General features: G+C 36.6%; 1 protein-coding gene across 1 annotated transcript in view; it reads right to left on the bottom strand.

The window, feature by feature from the left end:
• CPLANE1 (ciliogenesis and planar polarity effector 1) overlaps positions 1 to 14873 on the bottom strand; it is a 130693-nt gene extending 115820 nt beyond the window's left edge. Inside the window, exons 1-8 of the mRNA XM_040630494.1 lie at positions 14547 to 14873; positions 11236 to 11371; positions 11002 to 11121; positions 10347 to 10579; positions 6790 to 6896; positions 4439 to 4595; positions 3901 to 4004; positions 2524 to 2706 (exon numbers count right to left, since the gene is read on the bottom strand). Coding sequence (XP_040486428.1) covers positions 2524 to 2706; positions 3901 to 4004; positions 4439 to 4595; positions 6790 to 6896; positions 10347 to 10579; positions 11002 to 11121; positions 11236 to 11371; positions 14547 to 14627 — 1121 coding nt within the window. The 5' untranslated portion in view covers positions 14628 to 14873. The remainder of the gene's footprint in view (positions 1 to 2523; positions 2707 to 3900; positions 4005 to 4438; positions 4596 to 6789; positions 6897 to 10346; positions 10580 to 11001; positions 11122 to 11235; positions 11372 to 14546) is intronic.
• Positions 14874 to 21831: the final 6958 nt, after the last annotated feature.

Below are 21831 nucleotides of genomic sequence, written 5' to 3'. Positions count from 1 at the left end.
GTCATGATCTCCGGGTTGTGGGATCGAGCCCTGAGTAGGGATCCATGCTGGGCGTGGAGCATGCTTAGGATTCTCTTTCCTGCTCCCTCTGCCCTTCCCTCTCTCAAAAGAAAGGAGGAGAAAGAAAAAAAAAAACTGAGAAAGACATTTGGGAAAGATGGCAGTGAGTAAAATTTACCAGCTTAAAATTAAATTTGACTGAGTTTCCACATAAATGTACGTATTTACTGTTACATTGGTATATGTTTGATTCTGATTACTTAATATCACTCTTATTAAGTTTGGGGCTTTAAAATAAGAGAACAAATAATCAAAGATATATTATAATCTCTTCCTGGTTAGGAAACTATTCAAATACAGATTTTTTTAGCTAAATGATCAACAACAGGACACTGGTTAATTACAAAATGTACACACCACAAAGAATCTATCGAACATTAAAAAACTACTTCATGGAAAGATGTATAATATAAACTGTTAAATCAAAAAAGCAAAACAGTATAATCTCCTCCAGTCCTGTCCATGTTGCTGCAAAAGTTGTGAAATTGTTCTTCCTGATGGCTGAGTAATATTCCATTGTATATATGGACCACATCTTCTTTTTTTTTTTTTAATTATTTATTTGACAGAGAGAGACAGCCAGTGAGAGAGGGAACACAAGCGGGGGAAGTGGGAGAGGAAGAAGCAGGCTCCCAGCAGAGGAGCCTGATGCAAGGCTCGATCCCAGAACAGCGGGATCATGCCCTGAGCCGAAGGCAGATGCTTAATGACTGCACCACCCAGGTGCCCCTGGACCACATCTTTTTAATCCAGTCATCTGTCGAAGGGCATCTCAGCTCCTTCCACAATTCAGCTATTCTGGACAATGCTGCTATGAACATTGGGGTGCATATGGCCCTTCTCTTCACTACGTCTGTATCTTTGGGATAAATGAAATAAGTCAAGCAGAGAAAGACAATTATCATATGGTTTCACTCATTTATGGAACATATGAAATAGGAAGATCGGTAGGAGAAGGAAAGGAAGAATGAAGTGGGGGTAAACGTAAGGGGGAATGAACTGTGAGAGACTGTGGACTCTGGGAAACAAACTGAGGGCTTCAGAGGGGAGGAGGGTGGGGAACTGGGATAGGCCAGTGATGGGTATTAAGGAGGGCACATATTGCATGGTGCACTGGGTGTTATATGCAAATAATGAATCATGGAACATTGCATCAAAAACTGGGGATGTACTGTATGGTGACTAATATAACAAAAATTATAAAAAATGGGCAAAAAAAGCGCAAAATAGTGAACAGTATATATCAAAGAACTTTTGTTTTAAAAAAGAAACTAATATTGTTATTATAAATGCCATACATGTATTTTTTAATTTGGAGGACAACACACTAAAATGTTAATAATTGTTATTTGGGAGGAACAGGATTACAAGAGTGTTTCATTTTCTATACTATTTAGTTTTATAGCATTTGATTTTTTAGTTTATTTTTTAAATAATAAATATGTATTACTTTCATAACCAGAAAAAGTAATTCATTTTAAAAGGTCCTAAATTAATTTTAAAGAAGAATATCAGGAAATTCAAGTCAATTATGAAATAGACCATAAAAAATAAAGAAAAAATACTTTCACTGCAGGAAGTGACAAATTTTTCAATTAGAATTTTCTAATACTGAAAATTAAGCATCATTTTTTTGCTAAATATAATCAAGGACACACCACTCCTAAATTTCCTTTCTGTGAGGCAATGGCAATGGATTTGTTTCAAAGGACTTTTCCAATTTTTTTGTACTGTAAATACCTATGTATATAAGTCAGGTTATAGCTAATATCAACAACAATAACAACAAATATTTACTGAGCACTTACTTTATATCAGAACTGTGCTAAGCAATTTATTACTATTTATTATTTTACTTCATTCTCTCAACCCTAAGAGATAGAGTCATCTTCATTTCACAGTAAAAGAAACAGAGGCTTAAAGTATACCTTACCCAAAATCACACAACTATTAAGTAGAGGAACCAAGATTTGAATTTTCATCTGACTCCAAAGCCAAGCTGCTACCCCAACCCACAATTAAAAATTAAAATACAGCTAAATTCTAAAGTCTTCTATCCACTTCCCACAACTTTTTCCTTTTTTCCCTTTAGGGAAAAAAACAGATAAATCCAAGTGCCAAGTTAAGTTTGAGTTACTATTTATTTAAGTGCTCTTCTTTTAAAATAATAAAAGACATATCATACTTCTTTGAACTTTTACATAAAAGAAGATAAATGTTTTATCAGTGTTATTGAATATTTAAATAACTTATACTTACATAGTCACAATGTCAAATTTTCACCAGGATTAAGCAAAAAGAAATAGAAGAAAACTATAAATAAGAAACAGATATTGAGATGACAGACTCAAAGAAAGAATAAGACAATTTGAAAGACAAAATTATTTTTAAAAAATACATAGTAAAGTAATACCAAAGAAGAAAACCTTCTGTAAACAAATTAAAAGAATTCAAAGGTCTCACCTATATGTTATTAGTGGGTGAAAAGGAATAAATTCTGCTGGCCCAAATTCTATGGAGCAACCAAATGTAATTAATGTTACTAATTCACCTTGACAGGCCAATAAAACCAGGGAGCCGCGTTTTAACATACAAGCCAGAAAAAGACTATCATGAGTCCAGCTGGTATCACCTACCCAGTAGGACCTAGAAAAAGCAAGACAGTATGCTTAGAAAGGACTCTCTACAATGTCTTTCACAATTTAAAATGGCCAAGCAAGGGTGAAACACTTCAAAAATAAGGGAAAAAGAATGAATAGTAGGCAACTGCCACATACATTTTTTTTATTTTACTTCCCAGAAAAAAAGTAAGAAAAAATGATGTTTGCTCATAAATATGTACTCCATACAACAAAGCAATTAGAAATTCACAGATACATAAGCAAATGATAAGATGAAAATACTCCCTAAAAGAGTTAAGCTTTTCAGCCACTCACATTATAATTAGAACAACTTTGATCATATTGGTGTCTGCAACCAAATCCACTGATAGATTTAAATACCATGCCTGTCCTCTCTGCAGCTTGACAGAGTTCCACACAGCAGCCAACTTCCTCCTCCCAAAGCCATCCTTACTACTCCTTAACTATCTGGTTATACTAACTTTCATGGAGACAAAAAGTAGCTCCTCATGTAAATAATGACAGACACTCTAAGTCAAGCGGACCAATGCACTGAGACCAGTAATACTTTTACTTACTTTATTGAAGTATAGTTGATACATGATGTTATATTAATTTCAGATATAACAATGAGTAATACCTTTAGAAAGGAACTTTGGAGAGGGAAAGAAAATGAAGAGGCAAAGCTAGACAGACCTGAAAACTCTGGAAATTCAGAGAACAGCACAGGTGTTCAGAAAAGGAAATTAAGAAGTCCAAGAGGAAATCTGGTAGTCATGTGCCATCCAAAATCACGACTTATGTTGACTTATGTTGCTATTAACCCATATGCAGAGCATGCCAACTTTGTTTAAAAACTAACACCTCAGCCTCCCTGAGTATATAATGGTTTTCCCAATCCAGGTTTTTTCATTTTGGTCTCTAATTAAGCTCAATATTTCCCTACCCAGTTGCAATTCCACTCCTCCTGAGACAACACAGGAAAAAATAAAAGAGAAAAGAAAATATGTTCATGTATCTTTCACCCTACCAAGACCCTTTCTAAAAGTAAGATTTTCCTTACATAAAGCAATTTTTAGAATTTATCAAGCACAAATCCTGAAAGTAAATTGCATTATCTATTTAAATACCTATTTAGATACCTTTTGAATTATCAGAGCCTTAAACTTATTAAGCTATTGGAAAATAAAAACACTATGTAGAAACACAGAGTTCTTACCTGATAAGCGTAGCTGGGACCACAGGATTCTTATTACTACATCCTCTCAGGCTACCACAGAAAGTAACAAAATTCAGTGTGTTTATAAACAATACCTGAGTTGCCTAGAAAGAAAAAAAAAGACAACAAAACCATTAAATTATTTTACTTTAATCATTACTTTTAATTCTAGAGACCTAGTATTATATCAATAAACTATCTTGGAAGTCTTTCCCAACTGGCAAAATACTGAAAACTAATAATGAAATAATACTGAAAACAATACTGAAAACTAAAACCCCTCACTCTTTTATACTATATTTTAAGGCCATCAGTTACCACTTTAGCTTTTTTCTTCCTTTTTGCTACCCTCTTTTCACTTCTGAAGGCCAAGTTTTGAAACTACAGCAGCTACTTTAAATAACTTTACCAAGCCACAATGTTAAATTGGATCAGAAAACACGTTTAAAAAACAGAAAGTAGTATCAAAAAACGAGGAACTCCAAACTGGACTAAACTCTTTTATAGGTTACTTCCAAGACAGATTACATTTACTGACCTTTGGGTCCTTCTGATTAAGAGTTACTGCCAGGGTAACACCATCTCTTGAAAAGGCAGAAAGGAGAGCTCCTCTTGACTTTACTGATTCACATTTAGGAACTAGATTGCACAGAAGGCAGTTTTGTTGTGTCCAATGAACATGGTACGGCAATGATCTAAGAAAGTAATGAAATAATTGAAAATAGGAAATGTAACTTTTAAATTAATATTTAGTTCATCACAAAGAACTTGAGTCCAACTAAATTCCTACATGTGCACAAGTATTAGGGGGCCTCTTAGCAACTGTTCAGAAGTTTCACCCAAAGGGGCGCCTGGGTGGCACAGCGGTTAAGCGTCTGCCTTCGGCTCAGGGCGTGATCCCGGTGTTACGGGATCGAGTCCCACATCAGGCTCTTCCACTATGAGCCTGCTTCTTCCTCTCCCACTCCCCCTGCTTGTGTTCCCTCTCTCTCTGGCTGTCTCTATCTCTGTCTAATAAATAAATAAAATCTTTAAAAAAAAAAAAAAAAAGAAGTTTCACCCAAGGCACAAAAGAGCAGTTGCCAGTTACACAAGTTCAATATCAGTATTTTGTTAGTAATGGCATGTTCCACAGTCAACCCCAAATACATCTGCCTTGATGAAAGGTTTACGTGACAGATATTTCTACATTATTATAAACATTTTTACAGAAATTAAATAGGTAGAGAGAAAAGGATTTTTAAAATAGTGGCAATGTTCTGGGGTGCCTGTCTGGCTCAGTTGAAAAAGCCTGTGACTCTTGATCTCCGGGTTTTAAGTTCAAGCCCCACGCTGCGTGTAGAGATTACTTAAAAATAAAATCTTGAAAATAAAAATAGGGGTGCCTGGGTGGCTCAGTTGGTTTAGCATCCAACTCTTTTTTTTTTTTTAAGATTTTATTTGTTTGACAGAGAGAGAGACAGCCAGTAAGAGAGGGAACACAAGCAGGGGGAGTGGGAGAGGAAGAAGCAGGCTCCCAGAGGAGCAGGGAGCCCGATGCGGGGCTCAATCCCAGGACCCTGGGACCACGCCCTGAGCCAAAGGCAGACGCTTAACGACTGAGCCACCTAGGCGCCCCATAGCATCCAACTCTTAATCCCAGTTCAGGTCTTAATCTCAGGGTTGTGAGTTCAAGCCCCATATTGGGCTCCATCCTGGGCATGAAGCTTCTATACAAAAAAATAAAAAATAAAATAAAATAAAATGGTGACAATGTTCCATATTTGATATGAGGATGGTTATACACACATATATTTATCAAAATCCATCTCATTATACACTTAAGATTCATTCATTTTACTTTATATAAATTATACTTTAATAAAGTACTGATAGCATATGAAAATGAAGAAGAGAAACAGAAAAATATCAGCATTCTATGCTTTTAATACACTGTATTTTACTGGGCTTTTTAGAATAAAACCATTTTTATTTTACCTTTATTTATTTATTTATTTATTTTTTTTTTTAAAGATTTTATTTATTTATTTGACAGAGATAGAGACAGCCAGCGAGAGAGGGAACACAAGCAGGGGGAGTGGGAGAGGAAGAAGCAGGCTCATAGCAGAGGAGCCTGATGTGGGGCTCGATCCCATAACGCCGGGATCACGCCCTGAGCCGAAGGCAGACGCCTAACCGCTGTGCCACCCAGGTGCCCCTATTTATTTTTAATTTAATTTAATTTTATTTTATTTAAGTAATCCCTACCCCCAACATGGGCTCAAACTCACAACTCCAAGATCAAGAGTGGCATGCTCTTCTGACTGAGTCAGCCAGGTCCCCTAAATAAAACTATTTTTTTTTATTTTTTTAAATTTATTTATTTGAGAGAGAGAGAAAGAAAGCACTTGAGCAGGGAGAGGGAGAAGCAGACTCCCCACTGAGCAGGGATTTCCCCATGCAGGGCTCTATCCCAGGACCCCGGGATTATGACTTGAGCCGAAGGCAGATGCTTAACCAACTGAGCCACCCAGCACCCCAATAAAACTATTTTTAATTTAAAAAGTATTTGAGCATTCAAAAGGTACACTAGTAAATTCAAATCATGTCCCTTTTAAAATTCAATTGAATTATTTTTCAAAAGCTATCACTATACCACAGTCTTTCTTACCTTTTACATGTTCTCAATTCCAAGAAATGAAACAAAACAAAAACAAGAAAAACCTTCTAAAGTAAACATTTAAAATGAAAACTAAAATGACAAAGTAGTATTTATGGGAAGAACGGCTTTGTAAAAACTCAGAAGTTCAAACTCACATTTCATTTAACTAATCTTACAATGTTTTTTTGACAGAAAAATATTGCTGTAAAAGGGATAAAAAATAAGGAAGAAGGAAATCTTTACCTTACCCTTTAAGTGTAAATACATTTTCATGCCACCGAATTGCTAGAAATGCCAACTTCAGACATTCTCCAGAATAAAAAGTAAATGAACATAAGCAGCAATCTCCAAATAACTGTAGATAAATTTAATAAACTTTAGTATATAATTCAACTGAAAATAAATCAAGATATATAGAACATATATTTCTCATCATGAATAAAATAAAATATGGAAATCCTGCTTGTATTTTTATTCTTAATATTAGGCTAAAGAATAAGTAATTAAAAATAAAAAAAGAGTAAGTAACTTTTTTTTTTTTAAGATTTTACTTATTTATTCGACAGAGATAGAGACAACCAGCAAGAGAGGGAACACAGCAGGGGGAGTGGGAGAGGAAGAAGCAGGCTCACAGCAGAGGAGCCTGATGTGGGGCTCGATCCCACAACGCCGGGATCACGCCCTGAGCCAAAGGCAGACGCTTAACCGCTGTGCCATCCAGGCACCCCAAAAGAGTAAGTAACTTATTTCTGAAGTCAGAAGCACAACCGACTGAGCCATCCAGGCGCCCATTAAGTAACTTATTTCTGAGGCATGTCCCAAGAAAACACTGCCATTTACTATGACTATTACTGGAAAGGTTCTTATTCTCACATATTTTTCTCTTATTTTATAGTTATATATTATTTAAATTAGGGCACTACACCTAGAGGTGGAAGAAGGTAGAGGAAAATAAAATTTCAAAATGTGATTTCTAACAACAGTGGATTGGGTAATGAAATGTTGGTCCATACATACAAAGAATGCGGGTAGCTATTTATAGTTTTTTAGTTAATACATTCTTTCTTGGAAATTAAATGTCTTACTTAATATCACTAGTTCTAGCTTTTTAAATTACTAAACTAGTTATATTTTAAAACTAAGGAAAAGTACAGAATCAGACCTATAGATAAAGAACGAACTGCAGGGTGTCAGAAGCGGGGTGGGGAGGATGGGCAAAATAGGTGAAGGGGAGTGGGAGATACAGGCTTCTAGTTATGTAACAAATGAGTCATGGGAGTAAAAGGTAGAGCATAGGGTATATAATCAATGATATTGTAATAGTTTTGCATAGTGACAGATGGTGACTATACTTGCGGTAAGCACAGCATAACACAGAGTTGTTGAATCGCCATGTTGTATACCTGTAACTAATGTAACACTGTGTGTCAACTATACTCAAATAAAAAAATAAGTAAAAATTCAATTTTAAAACTAGGGAAAAGTGAAACTAGGGAAAGAAAAAGGAAGCTCTAACTGAAATCATTTTTTTAATTTAAGTAAATAATGAACAGTGTTAGGAGTGTACAATATAATGATTCAACAATTCTACACATTTCTCAGTGTTCATCAAGATAAGGGTGCTCTTCATACCCTTTATCTATTTCATCCATCCCTCACCCACTTCTCACCCACCTCCCCTCTGGCAACCTCCAGTTTGTTCTCTGTATTTAAGAATCTGTTTATTTTGTTATTGTTTGTTCATTTTGATTTTTAGATTCAGCAAGTAAGTGACATCATGGTATTTGTCTTTCTCTAACTGACTTATTTCACTTAGCATCATACCCTCTAGGTCCATCCGTGTCATTGCAAATGGCGAGATCTCATTCTTTCTTATCACCGAGTAATATTCCAGCTCATCTCTATACCACATCTTTTTTATCCACTCACCTATTGATGGACACTGGGTTGCTTCCATAGTTTAGCTACTGTAAATAGTGCTGCAATAAACATAGAGGTGCATATGTCCTTTTGAATTAGTGTTTTTGTTTTCTTTGGGTAAATATCCAGTTGTGGAATTAGTGGATCATACGATATTTCTATTTTTAATTTTTTGAGGAAACTCCATACTGTTTTCCACAGTGGCTGCATGAATTTATATTCCCACCAACAGCACATGAGGGTTCCTTTTTCTCCACATACTTGCCAAATGTGTTATTTCCTGTCTTTTTGATGCTAGTCATTCTGACAGGTGTTAGCTGATATATCTCAGTGTAGTTTTGGTGTGTATTTCCCTGATGATTAGTGATGTTGAGCATCTTTTCATGTAACTGAGGCCATCTGTATGTCTTCTGTAGAGTAACGTCTATTCAGGTTCTCTGCCCATTTTTTAATTGGATTAATTGTGGGTTTTTGGTGTTGAGTTGTGTAAGTTCTTTGTATACTTTGGATATTAACCCCTTAACAGAAATATTATTTGCAAATATCTTCTCCAATTCAACAAATTACCTTTTTGTTTTGTTGATGGCTTCCTCCTTCCCCGTACAAAAGCTTTTTATTTTGGTGTACTTCCAATAGTTTAACTTTGCTTTAGTTTCCTTTGCCAGAGGAGATGTATCTAGGAAAATGTTTCTTTTTTTTTTTTTTTTTAAAGATTTTATTTATTTATTCGACAGAGATAGAGACAGCCAGCAAGAGAGGGAACACAAGCAGGGGGAGAGGGAGAGGAAGAAGCAGGCTCACAGCGGAGGAGCCTGACGTGGGGCTCGATCCCAGAACGCCGGGATCACGCCCTGAGCCGAAGGCAGACACTTAACCGCTGTGCCACCCAGGCGCCCCTCTAGGAAAATGTTTCTAAAGCTGATGTCAAAGAAATTACTGCCTATGCTTTCTTCTAGGAATTTTATGGTTTCAGGTCCCACATTTAGGTCTTTAATCCATTTTGAGTTTATTTTTTTGTGGTGTAAGAAAATGGTCCAGTTTTCTCACTACCATTTGTTGAAGAGGCTGTCTTTTCCCCACTATATATTCTTGCCTCCTTCCTCATAGACTAACTGACCATGTATGCATGGGTTTATTTCTGGGTTCTCTATTCTGATCCACTGAGCTATGTGTCTGTTTTTGTGCCAGTACATACTGTTTTGATTACCTCCAGCTTTGTTCTTCTTTTCCAAGATTGCTTTGGCTACTCTGGGTCTTTTGTGGTTCTATACAAATTGTGGGGTTATTTGTTCTAGTTCTATGAAAAATGTTGGTATTGTGATAGGGATTTCATTAAATTTGTAGACTGCTTTGGGTAGTACGGACATTTTAACAATACTGGTTCTTCCAATCCATGAGCATGGAATATCTTTCATTAGTTTGTGTCAACTTCAATTTCTTTAATTAGTATTTTATAGTTTTTGGAGTACAGATCTTTCACCTCCTTGGTTAAGTTTATGCCTAGGTATTTTATGCTTTTTGGTGCAATTATAAATGAAATTGTTCTCCTAATTTCTCTTTCTGCTACATCATTACTAGCGTAGAGAAATGCACGAGATTTCTATATATTCATCTCATATCCTGTGACTTTACTGAATTCATTTGCTGGTTCTAGTAGTTTTTTTTGGTGGAGTTCAAACCATTTTTAATAAACATTTTTAAAAATATGACCAGGAAATGTAATAACATTTTTTCCATAATAATTTCACAATTACTGTGACAATTAATGATGACTAAAGATATATGACAGTGCTTTACACACTCTACTCAATAACTTCACATATAGTGTCTGTTCTTAGAGTGGAGATCTCAACTTCTATAACACCCTGTCTAATAAGGATTTTACCTCATTTTTTATAAAAACAGCATGCACTACAGCTTCTTTATCTTCATTAGAAGGCAAATGAACTGCTTCTTCAGGTATGATCTGGGACCACTGGCCTACCAATGAAGGGCTTTTAGAAGAGAAGATATTCTTGAATTCCAAATATTCCCAAAGAAATATGCATCCAGAAGGAGTTATAAGCAGAACTCTCTTCCCATTTCCAGATACATACAAGTACAGTCTCAAGGAGCTTGCTTTAAAAAAAAAAAAAAAAAGTTAATTAAACCTCTGATGTCTGAATTCTTCCCAGAAAGTACATAATTTATCTGACAATAAGAAACCTAAATGATGCTTCCATTCAGGATAAAACTAAGGCACTACTAATAAATTAAAAGTACAAATAACAGTAACATTTATCATGTACTTGTTATGTGATATTAGGAACCCATTGTTAGGCCAGACTTTTCTTCAAGATGACTCTAAGAATCACAAATAAACACCACCAAAAAAATTCATACATATGTAAGAAAACATATATATGTATAAATCTCCATATGTATAGATATATATGCACACATACAGAGATATATTTTTAAAATAGTAATAAGAAAATGTCTCATCTTCTTTTCCGTCTATTTACCAAATAAACCAATTTAAGCAAATAAAAAACTCCCACCTGCTGCAGCTTGAATCATTTTCTTAAGCTTTTCAGTTGCCTGTATAGTTTTCAAGCAATCTTGATCTTTGTTCCAAAGAAAAAGCTCCCCTGTAGTGAGTACCCCAGCCAGCCAGGCATCTGTTTCCAAAACGGAAATACAATACTTATAATCTATTATCTCCCTTAATATTACCCCAAATTATGAACAAACACAATTAATCTAGCCTTTTGAAAATATCAGTACTACTTAACCATTACTGGATGTTGTTAGGAAAATAACATCCTTCAGTAAAGGCTGCAGACAAGGAATTTTCTTCTTTGTTCTTCCTGATACCAAATTAACTTCATTTATGAATTTATCATCCAAAAGAAAAACAGCTTCATTTTCCTAAGAGAAGAAACATGTGAGACTTAAGAGGTGCCAGAAGTTAATTCAACCTCTAACCTAAATGATCGCACAAAGGAAAACAAAGTGACATTCAAGAAAGATTATATACTTGTACCACAAATAATAAAATGAACAATAAGGCTGATTAGGTTACCTGGAGATTTTTTCATTCTATCTTAAAATACTTCTTAATAGAATTACTAGGGAGACTAACCTAATGGTTGCATCTAGATCTTTTTGACCTTTAAAATCTTCCAATTCTGCTAGCCAAAACTGAGTTACGTGTTGTTTAATTTCATCAATTTAAACAGCAGTATAAGTTTTTTAATTATTTACCTAGATTAAAACATATATGTCTTCTGAAATTTATAAACCCCAGGCTCTGATCATTTTTGATTATCTAGAAAAAGTATGCCATTTTGAATGAACCTTGTTTTCATATATTTTAGGGCAGTGGTTTTCAAAGCACCACCTAACCAACACTATCAGCAACACCTGAGACCCTGTTAGAAATGCGCACGCTCCACCCAGACCTACTCAGTCAGAAATGCCAGGAGTGGGGCCCAACACTTGTTTTAAAAAGATCACCAGATAAAGGGGCGCCTGGGTGGCTCAGTTGGTTAAGTATCTGACTCAATCTCGGCTCAGGTCTTGATCTCAGGGTTGTTGAGTTCAAGCCCTGGGTTGGGCATCACCAGATGATTCTGTACCACTGCAAAGTTCAAGAGACACTGTTCTAGAGGAAGTTAACACTATAATTTCTCACAGGAAATGATTCTAAACACCAAGTTTTTAAATTTTCGTAATTATTACATATTTCAAGAGGATTTTATAGGTTTGCCAACTTTCCCTAAGGTGAGGAATCTATTCCATATATTGTGAATGGTGTTCCTGGATTGCTGGTATATTCTGGCCCATCTTTATTCTAAGTTCTAAGGGGCACTTTTATTGAATACTCATGAAAATCACATGGGAGGAAACACTTCATTGACTGTTCAGGTAAAGAAAGGTTCAGAAGATTAAATATTCCCTTTTGGTTACACAAAAGTAAAAAGTTTTTACACCATGCAGGAGGAAACGATCAAGAAAACAAAAAGGCAATCTGCTGAATGGGAGAAGACATTTGCAAATGATATATCGGGTAAGGGGTTAAAATCCAAAGTACACAAAGAATTATACAAATTATACAACTAATTTGTATATCCAATTAAATATACCAAATAATCCAATTAAAAAATGGACAGAGGACCTGAACAGAAATTCTTCTACAAAAGACATACAGATGGCCAACAGATACCTGAAAAGATGCTCAGTATCACTAACCAGGGAAGTGCAAATCAAAACCACGCTGAGATATATCACCTAACATCTGTCAGAATGACTAGAATCAAAAAGACAAAAAGGGGGTTGCCTGGGTGGCTCAGTTAAGCATCTGACTCTTGGTTTCAGCTCAGGTCATGATCTCAGGGTCCTGAGTTCGAGCCCCACATTGGACTCTGTGCTCAGTGGGGAGTCTACTTAAGAGTCTCTGGCTTTCCCTCTGCCACTCTCCCTGCTCACGTTCTCTAATAAATAAACAAAATCTTTTAAAAAGAGAAAAGATAAAAGGGGCACCTGGCTGGCTCAGTCAGTGGAGCATGCAATTCTTGGTCTTGGGTTGTAAGTTCAAGCCCTATGTTGAGTATAGAGATTACTCACAAATAAAATCTTAAAAAAAATAAATAAATAACAAGTGTTTGGCAAGGATGTGAAGAAAAAAGACTCTTGTGCACTGTTGGTGGGAATATAAATTGGTGCAGCCACTGTGGAAAACAGTATGAAGTTTTCTCAAAAAATTAAAAATAGAAATACCATATGATCCACTAATTCCACTATTGGATTTATTAGTCAGAGACAGACAGAGAGAGAGAGAGCACAAGCAGGGGGAGTGGCAGGCCAAGGGAGAGGGAGAAGCTGGCTCTCGGCTGAGCAAGAAGTCCGATGTGGGACTCAATCCCAGGACCCTGTGATCATGACCTGAGCCAAAGGCAGACGCTTAACCGACCTGAGCCACCCATGCATCCCTCCACTACTGGATATTTACCCAAAGAAAACAAAAACACTAATCCAAAAAGACATATGCACCTCTGTGTTTATTGCAGCACTATTTACAGTAGCTAAACTATGGAAGCAACCCAGTGTCCATCAATAGGTGAGTGGATAAAGAAGATGTGGTATAGAGATGAGCTGGAATATTACTCGGTGATAAGAAAGAATGAGATCTCGCCATTTGCAATGACACGGATGGACCTAGAGGGTATGATGCTAAGTGAAATAAGTCAGTTAGAGAAAGACAAATACCATGACATCACTTACTTGCTGAATCTAAAAATCAAAATGAACAAACAATAACAAAATAAACAGATTCTTAAATACAGAGAACTGTAGGTTGCCAGAGGGGAGATGAGTGGGGAGATGGGCAAAATCTCTAAGAGGTATAGAGTTCCAGTCATAAAATAAACAAGTTACAGAGATGAAGAGTACAGCACAGGGTATATACTCAGTAACATTGTGACAGTGTTGTATTGTGACAGATAGTCACTGTACTTATTGTGAGGAGCACTGAGTAATGCACAGAATTGTAGAATATACACCTGAAGCTAATATTGTTATGTTAATTATATTTAAATTAAAATTTTTCATTAAAATACTCCCTTTGAGGGGCACCTGGGTGGCTTAGTCAGTTAAGCATCAGACTTCAGCTCAGGTGATGATCAGGGGACCCCGGGATGGGGCTCCACGTGATGCTCCACGTTTGGCAGGGAGTCTGTTTCCCCCCCTTCCCCTCTCCCTCCCTCTGCTCATGTTCTCTCTCTCTCAAATAAATAAATAAAAGCCTAAAAAAAAACAAACAAACCTCCCCTTGATATATGCCATCTCAACCTTAAACATAATAAGACAAAAATTTTTTTGAAAGTAAAATAGTTCTTCTAGACAGACCATTTTACCTTCTGGACAAGCTAACCTGCTCACCATAAAAAAATAAAAACAAACACAAAAATCCTGTTCTGTAAGCACATGATCCTTCTAGAGATGGTGGGGGGTTTTTTAAGACCATACAGCATTCTATCTTAGAGGCAAAGTATACATTTACACATTATTACAGCTGGTATTGTATGAAGAAAGAAAAACCTACCTGTCCTAACCAGGAAACTCGTGGCCAGGGCTTTTTCTGCTTGATACTTGTTGATGTCAAAACTTCTAATCTTACCTCCATGCTTGTTAAAATAATAATGACCAATTAAGTAAAGACAGTCTACAAGATGCTGTAAAAAAAAAAAAATCATGATAATAATAAATAGCCTATAAGATTTACTAAGGATCCTAATTCAGAATTTTCACAAAGTAAATTACTTTTTCAACAGCTCAAATTAACTCTCTTTTTAAGGTAAGATATTGAGAATGCATTTAGTATCTCATATCTCAAATAGGCAAAATGTATTTGCTTTTTTCACAAGTTTTTTCTCATACTATGAAGATAAAAATAAACTAGAAAAAGATCTTGACAATAAAGTTTCTATGTGATATGCTTTTCTCAGTGCCATAGGTTGTATTTCGCAAAGACTGTCACAACAGTATCTCCCATCCCACATGCCCTTCTTATACTGTGACTTTGACAGTTCTCTCATTGAGGGCTATTTGAGATATGCATTCTTAATATCTTACCTTAGAAAGAGGAAAGCATGAATCCGTATATTAACCAATTGAACATTTTATTAAAAATGGCATATTTACACTGTTTCGAAAGCATAAAAATACTCTATAAAGTACTCATTAATTGCAAAAAAGAAGAGTAACATTATAATGAAGAAGCCAGGCAGACTCCATTTAATCCAGTGATCAAAATGAAAATTATCAGAAATGGGACAACCGGAGATCATGTGTCACCTAATAGGTAAAATGAGAAAAATGTCTCTGTGACATATGTGCTAAAGATACATAACCTGAATCTAATCACAAGGATGTATTATTAGGCAAATCCAAATTGAGGGACATCCTACAAAATAACGGATCTGAAATCTTCAAAAGTTGCAAGGTTATGAAAGTTGGGAAAAAGGCCAAGAAACTGGTCCCAGATGGAAAACCTGATAACTAAATGAGCTGCAATGAGTAATTGTAAATTTTATCTTTTCATGATAAAGGACAATATTGGCAACTGGAAAAACCTGAACAGAAAAAGAAACTGAGGATGATTTGGTTGTAATGTATGAATGCTAATTTTCTGATTTTGATGGGTGTCTTCTATCTATGTAACATCCTTGTTTGTCGAAAATACACACTAAAATATTCAGAGGTAAGAGAACATCAGTTTGTCACTCACTCTCAAATGAGTCATGAAAAAAAGTCCCTTGTACTATATATGCAATTTTCCTATAAGTTTCTGACTGTTCCAAATTAATTTTTTTAATTTTTAAAATTGAGAAATCATACATAATTTGGCCATTGGCCTGTATTCATTCATAGCGTTATTCTTTCCTTTTTTTAAATTCTATATTCCTAATGCTATTTAGTTTATGAAATCCAAAAAAGTTGAATTTATTTGGTATGATTAATGTCATCTTTAAAAAGAAAGTAGCTGAATTTTTATAAAATAAGCTTTAAAAGAAAAACTAATCAAGTACAGCAAAGAGGACCATTAAGATGCTAGCCATCCTCATATTTTATACCGTAACATTGTTTTTCAATTGCTCAGAACCCTAATAATCTAAATGAAAAATTATTTTTATAAATTATAAATATAAATAAAATTATAAATAAATATAAACAAAAATTCTTTAAAAAGAGCTATCCAGGGGTGCCTGTGTGGCTCAGTGGGTTAAGCTCCTGACTCTTGATTTCGGCTCAGGTCATGAACTTAGGGTTGTGGGATGGAGCCCCAATTTGGGGCTCCACACTCTGTGGGGAGTCTGCTTGTGAGTCTCTTCCTCTCCCTCTGCCCCTCTCCCCGCTTGTGCGCACACACACACACTCTATTAAATAAATAAATAAATAAATAAATAAATAAATCTTTAAAGAAAAGCTAACCAAATGCAAGAGGAATGATACCATCAGAAAAGCATCATTTGCAGTTCCTAATGAAGTAACAGATCTAGTCAAGAGTGTCAGCAGTTGCTAAAACTATTAGGTGAAAGTAGATGAGGAACTTTATTAGATGAACTGACACAGCCTACAATCTTAAAACTACTAACTGTGAGGGGCGCCTGGGTGGCACAGCGGTTAAGCGTCTGCCTTCGGCTCAGGGCGTGATCCCGGCGTTATGGGATCGAGCCCCACATCAGGCTCCTCTGCTATGAGCCTGCTTCTTCCTCTCCCACTCCCCCTGCTTGTGTTCCCTCTCTCGCTGGCTGTCTCTATCTCTGTCGAATAAATAAATAAAATCTTTAAAAAAAAAAAAAAAAAAAAAACTACTAACTGTGAGACAAAGACATTATATTACTCCTGATATGCTGCTATGTAGATGGGAAGTACACAGAACTATCTATGAAATATTCTCTTTTTTTAAGATTTTATTTATTTGAGAGAGACAGAGTGAGCATAAGCAGTGGGGGGTAGGGGTAGAAGGAGAGGGAGAAGCAGACTCCCCACTGAGCAGGGAGCCCAACGTGGGGCTAGATCACGACCTGAGTTAAAGGCAGACACTTAACCAACTGAGCTACCCAGGACCAATGAAATATTCTTAAAAAGATAAAATTTTTAAAACTGAAGCTTAATCTCTGACTCTAAACACCAATTGGCAAGAAATAAAGAAAATAAGGGAACATACTAAATATACCAGGAGAATAAAATCAACTAAATTCAGAATGTAAAAAATGTTATTGGATAAATGATGCCGTTTCTTCAACAAATAAATGGCATTTTAAAGGGGAGGGAGAGATGGGGCACCTGGGTGACTCAGTCGTTGAGCATCTGCCTTTGGCCTGGGGCATGATTCCGGGGTCCTGGGATCAAGCCATCAGGCTCCCTGCCCCGCTGGGAGCCTGCTTCTTCCTCTCCCACTCCCCCTGCTTGTGTTCCCTCTCTCACTGGCTGTCTCTCTGTGTCAAATAAATAAATAAATAAATAAATAAATAAATAAAATATTTTAAAAAACAAAATAAAATAAAGGGGAGGGAGAGAGTGGCACCTGGGTGGCTCAGTTAAGCGTCTGGCTCTTGATTTCAGTGCTGATCACGATCTCAGGGTTGTGAGATGGAACCCCAAGTTGGGCTCCATGCACAGTGGGGAGCCTGAGATTCTCTCACTCCCTCTCCTTCTGCCTCTCTCCCCACTCACATGTGTACTCTCTAAAATAAATAAATAAATAAAATCTTTTTAAAAGGAGGGAAGGGGGAGAAACTGCTATATATGTATTATATAGCTATAGATATGCTCATATATATAAGGGGGGGGAGTATTAAGAGACATATTAACCAAATGCAATATATGAGGATCTTTTTTGGACCTTAGTTTAAATAAACCAGTTAGAAACAGATATTCAGCAGCTGCCTAAAAGAATAAGGAAGATCTCTACGAACTGCGATTTCTAAAATATATTGTTAATTGAAAAAAGTAAAGTGCAGGGACACCTGGGTGGGTGGCTCAGTCAGTTAAGCATCTGCCTTTGGCTCAGGTCATGATCCCAAGGTCCTGGGATCAAGCCCCACACCGGGCTCCTTGCTCAGCGGGTAGCCTGCTTCTCCCTCTTCCTGCTGCTTCCCCTGCTTCTGCTCTTTCTCTGTCTCTCTGACACATAAATAAAATCTTTTTAAAAAATAAATAAAACAAACTTCACTGACTCTTTAAAAAAGAGAAAAGTAGAATGCAAAAGAGTATACATAGGGGTGTCTGCCTGGCGCAGTTGGTAGAGAAAGCGACTCTTGATCTTGAGTGTGAGCCCTACATTGAGTGTGGAGTCTACTTTAAAAAAAAGAGTATACTGAGTATTCTACTTTGTACGTAAGGAAAGAAAATAACATATGCATCATTTAATTTTGCAAAAAGAAACAGAAAAATGAAACAAAAATTAACAGAACAGGTTAACTACCATGGGGCGGGGGTGGCAAAAAAGAGTGGAAAGGCTAGGGAGAGAGGGATAGTCAATATACCTTTCTGTAAAGTTTTGACTTTTGGAATTACATTAATAAACAAGAATAGAGGGGGGACATAAAACTTAATACAAAGAGAAGCAAATCCGACCATATTTCAAATGAGTAAAATAACCACAATGAAAAGAGAAAGGATTAATTCAAATAACTTTAAATACAGTATTTTGACTATATACTCTCAAACTGAAGATAAAAAGAACTACAAACAAATCTCAAATTCTTCTTAGTGGTTTGTTTTTCCTAGGGGTACAAGTATAGAAATTATGAAGCTATTTTTTCTGTACTATAGGACTGAGCAGATGAACATATACCTACATATATGTGTGTGTGTATATGTGTGTATGTGTATAGCTGCTGATGGGAGCCAGCATTTTCATTGTAGAAGAAAGGGAAAACAAAGAATGGGGATAGGTAAAGAAGAGCCCTAAGGGGCTGGATAAGAACTAGAGGTATCAGTATAAAAACTCATGATTTCTAGCTCTGTCTTCTAAAAGGGCCTATAGAAGCAATGACACTCGTAGCAATGAGTAAACCTAGCACCCAGATTTTGGTTTCTTTTCTTTTCTTTCCTTTTTTTTTTTTTTTTTTAAAGATTCTACCCACCCATTTGAGAGATAGAGAGAAAAAGCAAAAGCGGGGGAGGGGGAGAGGGAGAGGGAGAATCAGACTCCCTATTGAGCACAGAGCCCAATGTGGGGCTTGATCCCAGGATCCCAAGATCATGGCCTGAGCCAAAGTCAGACACTGACCTGACTGAGCTACCCAGGCGTCTCCAGACTTTGGTTTCTAAGTACCATTCCTCAGTAAGAGAAACCAGGGCTCCCTGAAAAAACACCTGATTTCAGGGCAGGGATAGTGAAGGAAACAGATGGACCTGGAATATCTTGTTCCAAAGTAAGGAAGCAAACATATGATGGGGACATATTGAAAAGAAACAGGACCAAGGGGTGCCTGGGTGGCTCAGTTGGTTAAGCATCCAGTTCTTGGTTTCAGCTCAGGTCATGGTCTCAGGGTTATGGGACCAAGCCCCACCTAGGGCTCCATGCTGAGGACAGAGTCCACTTGGGATTCTTTCCCCATTCCTCTCCCCACCCCCACCCTCCCCCACCCTGGTGCTCACACATGCTCGCTCTCTCTCTCTCAAATAAATAAATGAAAGAAAGACAGACAAGAAAGAAAGAAAGAGGAAGGAAGGAAGAGAGGAAAGAAAGAGAGATAAGGAAAGGAAAGGAAAGGAAAGGAAAGGAGGAAGGAAGGAAAGAAAGAAAGAAAGAAAGAAAGAAAGAAAGAAAGAAAGAAAGAAAGAGAAAGAGGACCAAGATTGATGGGCTAAATCCCACAGGTCAAATTTGAGACACTCTGAGCATCAAAATAAAAAAGATGAGCAAGAGGTCACACTCTATTAAGTAAAGAATAAATGAGGCCACACTGATTTGAGGGTAGATGTGAAAAATCACCATTTTACAACTATCATAGTAGAAACTGATTCAGGGATGAACCGTCAACAGATGCTAAACCAGGCAGAGGGAGAGGGAGGATTCTGATAAGGCACAGGATATTTACATCATCTGGAGGTATTCCCCCACAATTGCAGCTGGCCCTTGAACAACACAGGTTTAAACTATGAGTATCTACTTATACACAGATTTTTTTCAATAAATACGGTATAGTACTGTAACTGTATTTTCTCTTATGATTTTATTAATGCCATTTTCTTTTCTCTAGCTTACTATATTATAATACAGCATAAAATACAACATAGAAAATATGTGTTAAATACTTGTTATTGGTAAGGCATGGCCAACTGTAGGCTATTAGTAGTTCAGTTTTTCTGGAGTCAGCAGATTTTCAATTGCATGGGGGTGGGGGTTGGCACCCCTAACCCTCACATGCTTTAAAGGTCAACTGTACTTAATTTGCAAAAAAGGAGAAAATAACAGTGAACAAGAAAAAAAAATGATAGTTGAGAAAACAGATTAACATAAAAGGGAGACATTATGCTCCTCTGATTGTGATAATTTGAAAGACATAACATTTTATGTATATAGTATTCCAGCAAAAAAATTCAAACCTAACTATTCATGAGGAAACTAATTTATACTGAAGATTTTTATATAAATGGGCTATTAGTCCTTAAAAATATCACTATCATGATAAACAAAGGTTCAAGAACTATTCAAAGTTAAAGAAGATTAATGACACTTGACATAACTGGAAATATGGACCACAGCACAGCTAAAAGTAACATATCAATGTTAAAATTCGTGAATTTGACAAATGTACGTGTTTACGTAAAAGAGTATCATTGCTTTTAGGAAATACATATTGTACTACTTGAGTAGTAAGGCAGAAAGAGGCATGATGCATGCAATCCACTCTCAAACAATTCAGAAAAAAACAATGTGTGTGCACAAGCATAAAGAGAAGAAAAAAGCACGGGCAAAATATAAACAAATGGGCAAACTGGGTAACAGTATAGGAGTTCTTTAGTATTATTTTTTGCAATTTTTCCATAAACCTGCATTTCAAATTCAAAAAAGATGAAAATTGAATATGCCAGGGTATTAGATGACATTGAGGAATTAGTTATTTTTGGTGGTATGTGAGTAATTCCATTATGGGTTTTCGGGTTTTTTTTAAGGGTGCTTACCTCTCCCAGATATGAGAGATACAGTTTATACTTAAGTATTTATGCCAGGAATTTGCTTTAAAATACTCCAGAAGTATGGTCATATATAAGCCTTTCAACTAAAATGTAAAGGATAAAAAGATGGCTCAAGGTGTAAAGATAGACTCCTACAGGATTTGATGAGGGATGGTCTTTCATCTTTTAGAACTCTAAAAGATGTTCTCATCTCCTGTTTCATGGCAAAGATTATTTCTGCCTCCTAGTGAACTGGCAGTCAAAACACTAATGCTACATACGGATAATAATAAACATCACGAAACGAGTAAAATCAGTTAATGGTAGAAAGAAATTTTAAAAAATAAATTCAATCACACCCACAAAATAGGTTAGGAGGAAACACACGTTAAGTCTACCCCCAAAAAGTACTTCATTCAAAATTCGTTGGCGAACGCAATTTCCAGAGAATAACTCAAGTTCTGTTTTCTCCACCACATACGAGCCTAAGAAATCGCGTCTGTTCCTCAGTGCTCAATTTATACGCAAGAACGTCAGACCCAAGTTTCCCCACGACCACCTCGCACAAGTCGGGGGTCATCCCCAGGGACCCCTCCCGGGCTTCCTACCCGACCTGCGGCTTAGGCTTGGTAGGGAGGGCGGCCCTGTGCCCCGTGGGGTGCTCGCCGCGGCGCCCCCTCTCCTCCGACGAC

This window comes from Ursus maritimus, unplaced genomic scaffold, assembly GCF_017311325.1.
Source record: "Ursus maritimus isolate PB19 unplaced genomic scaffold, ASM1731132v1 scaffold_15, whole genome shotgun sequence".
In the NCBI taxonomy this organism is placed as follows: Eukaryota; Metazoa; Chordata; class Mammalia; order Carnivora; family Ursidae; genus Ursus; species Ursus maritimus.
Note: the sequence above shows the minus strand (reverse complement) of the source record. Positions and strands in the feature narration are given on the sequence as shown.